Source organism: Bos grunniens, chromosome 7 (assembly GCF_055505025.1).
Source record: "Bos grunniens cultivar Pamir isolate PY7600 chromosome 7, Bosgru_T2T1.0, whole genome shotgun sequence".
In the NCBI taxonomy this organism is placed as follows: domain Eukaryota; kingdom Metazoa; phylum Chordata; class Mammalia; order Artiodactyla; family Bovidae; genus Bos; species Bos grunniens.
Window position 1 is genome coordinate 96599156 of NC_141171.1, and position 13599 is coordinate 96612754.

Consider the following 13599-nt stretch of genomic DNA (forward strand, 5'->3'; position numbering starts at 1 on the left):
CATCCAGAGTTTAGATGCTAAAATTATCAGAGTTCAAATTATTGTAATTAAGAAGTAGTCATTAATCCAAAATGAGCTAGCAAGAAGTAGAGGTTTTTGTTTTTTGTGTTTTAACCATGCTCTTTCCAGCACACTTTCTGTGATGGAATGCAACGCAATACGTGGAGGGCTTTTACTGCACAAGTGCCTTCATCTCTCACTTCCTATTCCATCCCTTTATGTGAAATGCAGAAACCATAAATGTATCATCAAATTTATAGATTTGAGATAACTATGCTAAAAAGCATGGGGCGGGGAAAATACTTGACTCTTGAGAATTTTTCTTCTCTTGCATTCTATACAGCCAGAATCACGATTACTAAGATATTTAAAAGGTCTGTAGTCTGGTTCAATTTTTCCAAAGGGTAAAAATGCACTTTTTGAGGTATTCACCTAACTGGGATAAATATAAGCTTTCATACAGGAAAGTGTCTCCTCAAATGGAAGAGTTAACAAACTTCAAATGCGTGACAAAGTTTTCTTCTCATTGTGCAATGTTTAGTAAAGGTTCCACCTAATTTGTTTTCATTGCAAAATTGTGGGGAACATTAGTGAAGTCTAACACATTACTTTATAAATCAGTGCTAGAAACCCACACATTCTCAGGGTTTCAGTGACAACTAAGATAGTTTGTAACTATCTGTTTGAGAAAGTTTGTCATAATTTTGGCTTTATTTAGTGAAAGTGGTTTCTCCCTATAGGCACGTTTACATTTACAGCTCTTGTATCTTGCCTGAATGGGCAAAAGGACTCTTGCTGTAAAAAAGCTGCAATTCTCCCCAACTTAATATCAGGAAGTGTACCTTCAACAGATGTCAATACAATCTTTTCCCCAATACAACATAATGCCCCATGCTTTCAGAACTAATGTAGCATCACTGTTAACTCCAACAGCTCCCTGTTGCCTGCACTTGGGTGTGAGTCCACCTGCCTTTGTAGCCTTGTCTCCACCTTCCCTGATGCGTTGTTCTTGTATTGCCTGATCTGCCTTTTGGCAAACTGTTCTCTCTCTTCAAAAATTCCCTTCCCCTCTCACTCTCCTGTTACATTGCCACTCAGATAAGCTTATTTAATGGACTCTCTCCAAATACCCAGAAAGGTCCATTTCAGTCCCACCTCTGTTTTCCTGACAGACACTGCCATGACCACACAAATGACGTGGCAATATAAGTCTTCTGAGAGGCAATGTCTTGTATCAGTTAAAGGTGAGAAGTTGGAATATAGAATTTGAATCCTGGCTGTATCATTTCATTAGGTGTGGCCTTGAGCAGGTTACCTTAAGCTCCAGCAACTTCACTTCTCTCACTATAAATCACAATAGTACCTACATTATTGACATGCTGTGAAGAATAAACATTCTTAGCATACTGTCTTAATCACAGGATGAGGACTTGACATCCTAGCATTACTAATGATGCATGAAGACAGATCCCAAAGATGGCAGATAAGCTTATGATGCTCTTGCTATTTGAAGAGTTAACAGGATAGGATCTGAACGTGAAGACATCTTGAAATCAGGGGGTGGTGACTTCCTTTGGGCAAGCATGTGAGAATCTGTTAAACTATGGCCAACAGATAGTAAGCTTACACACAAACTCAAGAAAGCTGACAAAGGCTGCTTTCAGGATAGCTCATCTTAGGTTGTGACGCATGACACAAGAAAAGAAATTGGATGTTGCACAAAGCCAAGAATGGAAGGCAACATGGACATATGCCTTACTTCCTCTGCACAGAGATTCTGCTGGGCGGTACAGACTCCTGGAGATACCTGTTATGAAGTGGAGACATTCAGGCAGTGGAGAACAGTCCCGTGCCAGCTTAGATGAACAAATTACAAATCGAGAGCCCACCTCATTTAAAATTTCTTTCCATTGTTTTTCATTTGAAACTCGAAATAGAGGAAAGGGGGAAAATGTCATGAAATTCATTTCCTTTCAGGAAAGAAAATAAACAAATTACAACTTTTGTCAGATGAACACCTTGCCTAACACAAACTAGAGATTCAGTGCAATAAAAAATGCCACATGGAGGACCTCCTTGGCTGAGAAAAGCATTCATATTTTATTTCTTTAAATGAATATAACTATCCCCATGTGCATTGGTCCCAGACCAGAAAACTCTCTGGCTACTTTTCCTGAACAACTTAAAGAGAAAATTCAGTTTACTTTTGCTTGTTTTTATACAAAATTGAAAGCCAAGTGAGGGAAACAAATTAATCAAATGTACCTCTCTTGTATTCTATGTTTCAGAAGAATAAAAAGAGAAAAAAAAACTACCTTTGCATGTACAGAAGAGAAATTTAGAAAAACACATTTAAATGTTATTATTTTTCTATGCTCCCTTGTTCAACTGTGTATGGTTTCAAACATGATTGAACTGGCTTTTCATCTTGCAGGAAAGCAAGGCAGTAATTTTTCTTATGGAGTTGGCAGTGATGTGCTGAGGTGCTCAGTTCTTCCCTTCTGGCAGAAAAAGGCTGGCCTGGGGCGGGGGGAGAAGGAGCCAGGAGTGACTAAAGGAGAGGAGGCTGCTTAGAACCTGCTATTCAAGGCTGATGGGGACTTTTTACAGGCCGGGTAAAGCAGGCGTGCGGTGGTGGCAACTTACGGGTGTGCCAAAGAAAATGAGTCCATGTGCTAAACCCTGGCATGTGCATGGTAGCTTGCCAAGGCACGGCATAGGCCCTTGTGAAGTCTGCCTCGGCAAGTAAGTGAACCTGTTCCCATTTATTCCACGAGGATGGTGAGTGGTTGGATGTTTCGATAACATAAAAACCCCTGGCACAGAATTCTGCCATTTGGCTTCCTTTCATTTAGTCGTTTTTCAGATTAGAAACACCTGAAGGGAGAGGCTCAGTAGTTAAAATTCAAGCCTATTAAGCCTTGCGAGCAGAGTCGCAGAGTGGCAGCCCATTCTAGGGTAAGCAGGCAGTGCTCTCTGATTAAATTTAAGTTCAGTGTTAATAAACGAAGTGTGTGACACTTCTTTTCTTTGCTGCATAAAAGAGTTTCCACAAAGGCCTAGATGACAGGGCATAAGTTACGTTTTATTTGAACCTTTTTCTATCTTATTTTCTCTGGTAAACTGTAAACAGCTGCCAGGATTTAGTTGGATTCAGAAAGTGGTCCACATAATTTCAGATGAAATTTCTTAAATTCACAATGAACTCAGTGAAACGTTTTACCTCTATTTCTTTTTACTGTTTCCACTATCCAAACCCTCAGCGCAAGATCCCTGGTCCTCTACAATTAAAGTCTTAGCTCGAGAGCCCTTTTACCCTTCACTAGTGAATCCAGTGCTATGATAGGAGATATGCAGTCTTTCCCTGCCTCTTCACTTAAAAAAACATGCCAAACCTGAATAGATTCCAGGCTAGACGGGAGGGGTGGGGAGAGATTTTTGTTAGTTCTAACACAGCTATTGACACATGCTTGAAAATAGTATTTAAAAGAAAGCAAGAAAATTAGGACACCAAGAGAACAAGAGAGAAATAAAGGAAGAAAGAAAAAAGAAAGAGCAGATTTTTCACTTTATGCCTTAGAGGGCAAATTGGTTACAATTTAATTTCTAGGAAGAATATTTGATAGAATAAAATTGCCTAACATTTCTTCATCACACATATGAGAAATATAAACTAAAAGGACATCTGGAAATGAACATTATTCAGCAATCAGAAAGCAAAAATCCAAACCATTGATGTTTTGATGGAGACAAACATATGAGATTCCCAAAGAAGAAAGCTGTAACTTATTGAAGTTAAAAAAAAAAAAAATTCCATATGCATTTTACCTTTTGGGCAGCTCCATAGCAAAGTTCTGTTTCAGAAGCCCTTTGTAATATGAACCCCACTGTAGATAAGATACAAGGCGAAGATAGTCTGTCTTGCAGCAGCAGGAAATCAAATTGGTTCCAGAAACAAAGTTACATGACAAATGGTTTAATAGTATTGCCAGAATTGGAAATCTTGATTGAATTATTTTTCATAATCATTAAAAAAAGATTTTGAAATAACTCTGCCATGCATAGTTGTTAGTTTGTGTGTGTGTGTGGGGGGGGAGAAACGTGTTGTTGCAGAGGTGGGAAGACATTTTATTGGCCTTTTAACGAAAGTGTTATCATTTGTTATCAAAATTTAAGAGCTCAGTGGTGATTTATTGTTAACTTTTGTTTGCAACAAAACATTTCAAACACAGTACCTTTTTAACAAAACTAATACATGCCAAGGAGGACTAAACAGGTTTAAAAGGGGATATATCTTATTATCGTCTTCAAGTTATTTTTTGTTTTAATCCTAGTACCAGTCAGCTTTGATTTATTTTAAAGAGCATCTGGAAAAGTTCATCAAGTCTGAGGCGAGTCTTAGACTTTAGGACAGACTTCTAAACGGTTAGCAAGATGTATCATTGAAAAAAATAACCCAGCGACTGATACCCGTAGGTGAAATGAAATCATTCTCCTGACTGAAGTCAGGAACAAGTTAAATACCACTTAGACCACAGCACACGACTACAGAGATTTAGGAGAAAACATACTTAAATAAGATGTGACTAGACATTTAGGACTATTTTCTAAAAAAGTCAAAAAAAAACTTTTTCCCCTGCAGTACTTACAGTCTTTGAAGACCAGAGCCGGGTCTCTGTGAGGCAAGACTTGGGCAATGATGTGTCTCAGGGATTCCAAGGTTCTGTCCATCTTGTGTCTGCCTGTGCGAGCCTGCAGCACAGTGCCCTCATGCCTGGATTCTTGCAGCCCTGGTCTGAATTTGTGCAGCTCATTGATGCACAGGATTACCAAAGAATCTCTTTTAACATCTGCCAATCAGACATTTCCCAGAATCTAAAGACCCCTCAGGGGGCCCTCCTCCCAGGCTCACTTATCTTTGTTGTATGCTGAGCTAATTAGCTCTAAAGGCTGGCTGACAGGCGGGTTCCCATTGCTTCCTTCTGTTAAACACACCCACCTACAGGCTAGCTGGGGAAGCTCTCTAATCATGCGAACAGCCTTCCTCTCCAACCAGATTCTGCCTGAATGGTGTGCAGCTTTCCGACTTTGATATTTCTTTTGGTCGTTCATCTTCTGATGTGCTGTCTTCGGGTAAATAGAATCAGGGAGATGATTTCTCAAGAAAGTTTCCTTAGTAGCAAAGGAATTTCCAGCTTAGAATCCATATAATCTAAACTCTTCTTTGGTAAAGAAAAAGCACTATAAAGATTGTGGATGTAGCCAGGCTCTAGATCATGCTTTCAGTTTGAATTCAGGAGCATCTCTTTGGGAGCAAAGTGTTTAATTTTTTCATCCACCCAAATTATAGTCACTTTTGATGGGCAGTGGCAAGTAAAATTTCATAGTCTGTCTTTTGGCTTTGCCTGGGAACATTTGTTTCCCTCTTTATCCTTCGAGGCAAATCATTCTCAAGATTGATTTTAATGAATTCTGATATCATTCACTTCTCTTCATGATAACTTTGTATACTAAAAATTTCCGGAGAAGTAAAAGTATATGTTTCAAAGAATATAGGTGGTTATGAAAACATCTGAAGAAAACAAAGCTGCTTTTCTATTGAGGTCCTGCACTGCTCACAACAATATTAAATAGTCTTTTCACAGGAGACATGTCATAGAATTCCACTGCAATAATAAGGTTTTACACCAGATATAAAAGAACTGATTTCAGTGGCTGTAACCTACATTAGTTGAAGGATTATTTAGGACTTCTTTACTTTTATTTAAAGTATTTTTCCAGGGTAGGCACAAGAGGTTGCTTTCCAATTTCCAGATTCCATAATCATGTTGTACCATACGATTAACTGAATGCAGTCCTTTAAGGACTATATAAAATGTTTTCCATGTGATCAGTTTCTTCAGCTAGTTGGTAGAAGACGTGGGCTTAATAAAAGGAAACAGAAGGAATGAGACTAGAATAGTAATTCCTATTATAAGGACTGTCACTTAGTAAATCCCCACAGGAATATGTATATTCCACAAGGGTTGCCTCAGAGTGCAAAGATATTATAAAGAAAATCAATTGAAAGAAATCACACTTCACGCTAAGACACAAGTGTACTTTACATGTGCTGTAATACAAAATCTTCAATGTCCCTGCCATCTAGTTTATAATTTAAGAGAAACTAGATGGCTTGTAGATGAAAAACTATTAATATATTGATTGGACATGAAGTATAAATGAATGCATAATATTTTCAGTGTGATAACTGAATTGGAAACATTCCCATTGGAAGAACAAGAACAAGAACAACAAAAAGTACAGAATTCTCAGAGAAGACTGATAATCTAAAAGTAGAAAAAGTAGAAATGATTAACGCTGGGATTTCAATCAATAATGGACTTTTCAATGGGATTAAATTCCAGTAGTACTCTAGATGTGTACGGTGGTGGAAGGAACACTGCATTTGGTATTAATATGATCTGGGATTTGATTTTTGTGACCTGTGTAACTTTGAGAAAGTCACTCATCTTCTTGGGACTTGGAATCCTCATCTAAAAAATTAGGGGTGTGTGCCAGACGCTCTCTTTTAGATCCAACATCTGTGACTCTATGGCTACATTGCAAATGAGCACAAATATTAACACACATTTTCTAAACTTCTGGAAAGTCATAGATTTATTTCCTAAAAGCTAGATTGTTTTCAAACAGATCACTTTTGTTTTCATAGTCAACTTCGTATCCCTTCATCAATAAAAAGGGACACATATTCATAGGGTGAAATCAAAGGCACCATTAATGCTAACTAGAAGGAAGGGTAAGCCTTTATTAAAACCTGTCTTCAACCTCCAAAGATTTTTCTAAAAAGGTAACCTATGAGAATCTGCTTGCTGTTGTTTTCAGTTGCTCAGTTGTGTCTGAGGCTTTGCCACCCCGTGAGTGTAGGCTGCCAGGCTCCTCTGTCCATGGGATTTCCCAGGCAAAAATACTGGAGTGGGAGGCCACTTCCCTCCTCAGAGGATCTTCCTGACCCAGGGACCCCTGGATTCTTCACCACTGAGCCACCTGAGAAGCCCGAACATCTGCTAGAGAACCCCAAAACATCTTTGCAAAGACTATTTAAAAAAAAAATCATGATCTGTAATGGGTTCTATTTTAAGAAATAATATAAAACAAGGGAATTCTACAAAGGTGGATATACAACATTCCAGTTGGATAGTATGGTTTCTCCTTTTTCATTAGGTCCACTCTGAAGCCTTTGCATATTCCCTTTAAAAACTTCTCACCTTCCTTAAAGCAGTATTGTGAAAGTCTAGAAAAACAACTCGGTTTCTCACCACTCTCTCTCTCTGATGTAGAAAGCACCTGATGAAGATGAAAGAGCCTGAGAAAGCCCTGTGCTGTGCGCCCATGTTAGTACAGATTCTACGGTTCACACGTTAGATCCCACCATCTCTAATTCATACGCCAAAAGCACAATTAGTAAAACAGGGTAGATGACTATAGTGAAAATACAAAATGATGTTTTTAGAAATCCTGTTAAGAATACCGCTTAGAAGTATGAGAAATGGCATTCAACTGATATATTCAGTATTCAAAACTTATCAGCCAGTAGTAAAAGGGGAAGGCCGGGCGCCACAGCATGTACTAAGCACCCAGAGAGGATGGTTAATAATACAGATGAGCAGTCTCTTGTTAACTAGCTCATTACAGGTAAAACTGATAAGGAGGCAAGCCATCAATTAAAATAAACAGAATAAATGCAACAAAGAATCATCTTCAGTTAAAACAGGAAGTATCTCCACTCTCCTGCTTGCGGTGTCACTTCATGCAGTGCCTGGCCCTGGAGGAGGAAGATGCGGTAAGTGAAACAGGAGAGCTGGTGGGTAGATGAGGCTATAGTGCAATTGGTGGGAATACAGGTCCTGAACGATGTTAGCGCAACGTATGCCAACTCCAAAGAGTCAGTTCAGTTCAGTTGCTCAGTCGTGTCCGACTCTTTGCGACCCCATAGACTGCAGCATGCCAGGTCTCCCTGTCCATCACCAACTCCCAGAGTTTACTCAAATTCATGTCCATCATGTTGGGTGATGCCATCCAACCATCTCACCCTCTGTCATCCCCTTCTCCTCCCGCGGTCAATCTTTCCCAGCATCAGGGTCTTTTCCAATGAGTCAGTTCTTCGCATCAGGTGGCCAAAGTATTTGAGTTTCAGCATCAGCATCAGTCCTTCCAAGGAATATTCAGGACTGATTTCCTTTAGGATGGACTGGCTGGATCTCCTTGCAGTAAGTGAGCCTGAGCCAATTTAGGACTATTCAAAACAAAAACAGTGGGGAAAGATTGACAGCAGCTCCTTCCAGATTCCAATGGAGATGTGTAGGGTAACTGGAAGGTCCGAAATGCCAGGTTGGCCAAAGAGGGTCAGAGCCCTGTGTAGTGTTGCTGGGGGTATGGGGGAAGGGGGAAAAGGGCAAGGCCAGGAAGAAACTGACTTTGCAGAGGTAATGACTGATGACTGTTCAGTGTCAGCTTTGTTTAGCCTCAACTAGGAAGGGGCCAGTAGGAAGAATGAATGGCTGGTTAGCATCAACTTTGTTTACTCGTAGCTGTGAAGGAACAAGTAAAAGGAATGAAATGGCTGCTCAGTGTTAATTTGTTTACTCTCCTCTGGGAAGAGACCAATGAAATGTTTGCATCAAGGAAGGTATTTATGAGAGGGGTCATTTGGGAGAGGCAGCTTCAGATTACCAGACAGAAGAAGCTTAAAAACACAGGCCACATGAAAGAACTTTATCTCAGATTATTTGTTCATTGATATTTTTCTACATTCAGGATATTAAGTATTAATCTGTTAAACTACATAACTAGAAAATTAATTCTCCCATTTACAGATTAAAGGAATGTATATTCTCTAATTTTTATAGAAAATTATGAAAAATGCTTTCCTGAAGTAATTTCCCTCCCCACTGGACAGAACCACTCTACTGAACTGCCCTTTATCTTTGCCAGGGCAGTCAGAGTCAACTCTTCACCAAAAAGCACAATGAAAGGAAACCCCTCATTTACCTGAGCCTTACGTTTCAATATATTTGAGGATCCTGAATGAGCCGACGCCATGCTGGTTGTTTTGTGTAACCAAGTACTCAGCCCTATCCTGGTATTTGGTCTCTAAAGAGAAGTACAATTGATTCTTTAAGAAGTACTTTGTACATATACACAATGGAGTATTAGTCAGCCATTGAAAAGAATACATTTGAATCAGTTCTAATGAGGTGGATGAAACTGGAGCCTGTTATACAGAGTGAAGTAAGCCAGAAAGAAAAACACCAATACAGTATACTAATGCATATATATGGAATTTAGAAAGATGGTAACGACAACCCTGTATACGAGACAGCAAAAGAGACACTGATGTATAGAACAGTCTTTTGGACTCTGTCGGAGAGGGAGAGGGTGGGATGATTTGGGAGAATGGCATTGAGACATGTATAATATCATATATGAAACGAGTCACCAGTCCAGGTTTGATGCATGATACTGGATGCTTGGGGCTGGTACACTGGGACGACCCAGAGGGATGGTACGGGGAGGGAGGAGGGAGGGGGGTTTAGGATGGGGAACACGTGTATACTTGTGGCAGATTCATGTTGATATATGGCAAAACCAATACAATGTTGTAAATTAAAAAAAAAAAAAAAAGTACTTTGGAGGACAAAGATATCATTGGGGGAAGACTTTGTTAGTTCACGGGTTAACAGTTCCAGGATAAATTTCAGAGTTTTTTAAAAGGTGGAAGAATCTGGAAGTTCAAATTTACAAGACTGGACATGACAATGCCAAACCTTCTTGGGTCACGGGATACGTGTTCTGTGGAGACGGAACTGACTCCTGGCTTGCTGTACTTCCAGGATACTATGTACTGTGAAAGAAGAGTTAAAATTCTTCTTTTAGCTTGTTAGAGTGGACTTTGCCAGTGGCCTTTACAACAATATTTTATCTTCCAGAAGACTTTATCTGATTATTGGTTCCTCTCCCTCTCCCTGTACTTTCTCACAGGATCACCACCCCCGTTGCCTCTGCTTCCCGCTGTCCAGGACAAAAATTTGAGTGTCGGGGAAAAAACTACATAAGCTATGGCTATTAAATGATCAGCTGGATCTTAAAAGAGTTACCTGAATTCCATTTGAGTCTCAGCCACTCTGTATAAATGAAGAGATGTGGTCTTCTGTAATGGGCATGCTGGGGGGTGAGACACACCGGTTTACATGGGCTAATTAGCTACCTTCTTTCTTCTTAGTGTAATGCCACACTTCTGGGTATGAATTGCATGAAATGCTTAAAACTTTGCAACAGTGAGCAATTTAAAATGAAAATCTAGACTATAAAAAGAATTAGTTATTAGATTAAAACAAACCAAGGGAAATGTTTTTGGCTATGAACAAATGACAAAGCTGAGATTAGTTGATGGCAACATGAGGTTCAAGCAAGCCAGTAACTTCACAGCTCCATATATTTCAGATGAAGCTTCCGGTAAAGACTGCATCATTAGTATACTCTCAATTTAATGCAGGCCACACTTATGGATATGCTTACATTAAGATAAAAGCCCATCCATTTTGCACTGTGAACTATAATTTCCATTTCACTTCCTATGCAGTCACTGCCAGAGCACTGCACTTAGCGTGCGTCCTGCTGACACAGAGGAAACATTATTTCTTTCCAAATTTGTTTAAAGAAGGAGGGATAGAAAGGGGAGCTATTTTTCCACAAATTGAAAACTGGAGAACGACCAAGTCAGAGGGAAATATATTCTCTCATCCTCTCAAGGTGCCGCAGCAGACTTGAGCTCTGCTCAAGGAAAAAGAACTACTCCTTCGGTATTACCCTGCTTCCCGTCCACCTCCTCCCATCAAAGAAATTCCACTCAGGGCTTCAGTCTACTGACATGGGTTTTCTTGGGCCTGTGAGAAGATGCAAAGGCTTGTTTCGGAAAGATAAACAACAAAGAAAAACCAACCGCTTTCTAAAAATGGAGGAACTTTGTGAAAGACAGGACTCAAAGCCGGGGCTGGCTATAGGGCTGTCTTTTCTCATATCTCACTGCACAGGAAGTCAAATCAGTCTGTGGCGCTTAATCACTTGTAGAATTGAAAAGCCCTAAACCAGCCGAGAACACTGCTGCTCCTACCATTTGCCTAGCTATTAGCATGAATTTTATCTTTTCTCTCACTTCCAACTTTATCCAGTCAATGTGACTTTGGGGAAGTAAGTTTACACCTCTTATCTCTAAAACAAGAATAAGAATAAAGACTAAAACTCTCGTAGGATAGGATTCTATTTCAGATTGTCTTAGTTGGAATACTTAGGCTGACACAGGATTAACACTTTAGATTTTAGTTTTCCTTCAATCCACTGTCTAACTTTGACAAAGTTCCCTTTAGTTCCACCCACTTGTCCTTTTTTTAAAACCAAATAATTGCACTGCTTAAAAATCTATAATCATACATTTTCCTAATACATCAAGTTAAACTTTTTAAAAATATATATACAATGGGTAAACAAGGTGCCTTCTCTACAGGACTATATTCAATATCCTGTGATAAACCAGAATGAGAAAGAATATGGAAAAGAAAAAAAAATGGAGTCATTTTGCCATACAGCAATGAACACAACATTGAAAACCAACTATACTTCAATAAATTAAAAAAAATTTTCAAAATCATCTTTAATTTAAACTTTTGGCGCACACCACCTTTCTCCACATACAGTGTAACAAGCTTACTACCTTAATTTCTGTCGTCTGAATTTTCTGCATGATTTCCTCTTAGCAAGCTCTTTCAGTCTACCTATTTAACCAAACCCCCCTTGCCCAAGATAGCTCACCAAAACACTCTGGCATTTCACTTTTGTCCTTAGAAATTCCTCAGCACTAGATTCATGATATCAGGCTCTTTAGTATAGTCTACTTTGAGACGTTTAGTCAACAAAAATTTCATTAAAAAAACCTGTGTACCCCTTCCCCGGATGTCACTTTATACCACACCAAACACTTGGAAAACTGGACGTTTTTCTTTTTCCGAATGTAGAACTCTTAGGTAGACACCTCTTCTACCAACAACAGCAGTTACAGTAATCAGGGTGTTTTTTTTTTTTTTTGATTCATTTAAGTGGTTGTATTTTTTTCTAAAAGGAAGCACACAATACTTGACAAATGTCCTAAACAACGTATTTATGAGGTATGCTTCTATTTATGAGATTAAACCAACAATGACTTGATTCCACGTTATACAGTTATAATGTCATCATTATAATATTAAGAGAAAAACCTAAGATCGTTAAATACATCAATATTAGTCTTTTGAGTATTGTTTCCCACTCCTGGTTATTATGCAACTGGGCAGCTCGAGACTATCCTGAACCTTACCAATCCCCAGCCTTATACAGTAGAGAAAGATGATTCCTTACTTCATAAAGCACGTCAAGGTCAAACTAAGATGGCCCCGTGCTCTCTAGGGAGCCGTTCTGAGGAGGGACGAAGAACAAAGGTGGTGAACCTTAGCCCGCCCAGAGCACTCCATCTGCAACATGAAACAGACCTACAGCTCAGGGGAATGCTCTCCCTGAGAACCTGAACTTGACCCTCTATCCTGTGGAAGCAGCTGATAAAACCTGTGAAGCAGCAGCTTTACCTCCTGCTTTACCTGGAGTTTTTAAATTAGGCAACTATGTGTTTCGTCAGGAAATTTACTGAGCACTTAACTAAGAGAATGATTATTTTGAGCTACACTAACCTTACAGTTAGTACCTTTTAAGATCTTTATGGTTCTGGAGAAAGCTCAGCCAGCTATCTGTGCGCCAAAGAGCAGACCAATGGCTACCAACACCACAAATTTAGCCCGAGTTACACAGTTTGTTATTTTATAGGAAAAGCTTATTTCAAGGGAACACCAAGTAGACAACTTAAGGCTGCAAGCAAAGCATTTGTGCGCCTTGATAAAATCAGCTGAAACACCATGAAAAAAAGATTCCTTTGGACTCTCCCTTTTGGTAACTTTAAGTCATTTGAGTAATACATATTTACTCAGCCCTCCATATCCTTAGAGGCAGAAACTGCTGAGAGGGAGTCCACGTGTTTGCATTTTTATGAGGGACTTGAACAAGAGAGGATTTTGATACCCACAGGTGGTCGTGGAACCAATCCCCAGAGGATACTAAAGGATGACTGTTGCTTCGTTTTGTCTTCAGAACAACCCTGACACAGGCACCATTACATGTCTTCATTTACAGATCAAAAAAGTGAGGTTAGAAAGGGTATGGGAGGTACCTGAGGGAAGTGGCAGAACCAGGATTTTTCTCTCAAACTCCCAGGTTCAACAAGTGTTTTGAATCGCAATACTTTCACTACATTAGTAGTAGTAGACTTAAAATTTTTCTTAGCGTTCACTGAATGAGTGAGTGAAGTCGCTCAGTCGTGTTTGACTCTTTGTGACCCCATGGACTGTAGCCTACCAGGCTTCTCCGTCCATTGGATTTTCCAGGCAAGGGTACTGGAGTGGGTTGCCATTTCCTTCTCCAGATCTTCCCAACCCAGGGATTGAACCCGGGTTTCCCACA

At 39.5% G+C, this 13599-nt stretch overlaps 1 protein-coding gene across 1 annotated transcript in view; it reads right to left on the minus strand.

Annotated features, from left to right (window-relative positions):
* Window positions 1-5014, minus strand: part of LIX1 (limb and CNS expressed 1) — a 53826-nt gene extending 48812 nt beyond the window's left edge. The window contains exon 1 of the mRNA XM_086413250.1: window positions 4650-5014. Within this exon, the coding sequence (XP_086269376.1) occupies window positions 4650-4731 (82 nt within the window). The 5' untranslated portion in view covers window positions 4732-5014. The remainder of the gene's footprint in view (window positions 1-4649) is intronic.
* Window positions 5015-13599: the final 8585 nt, after the last annotated feature.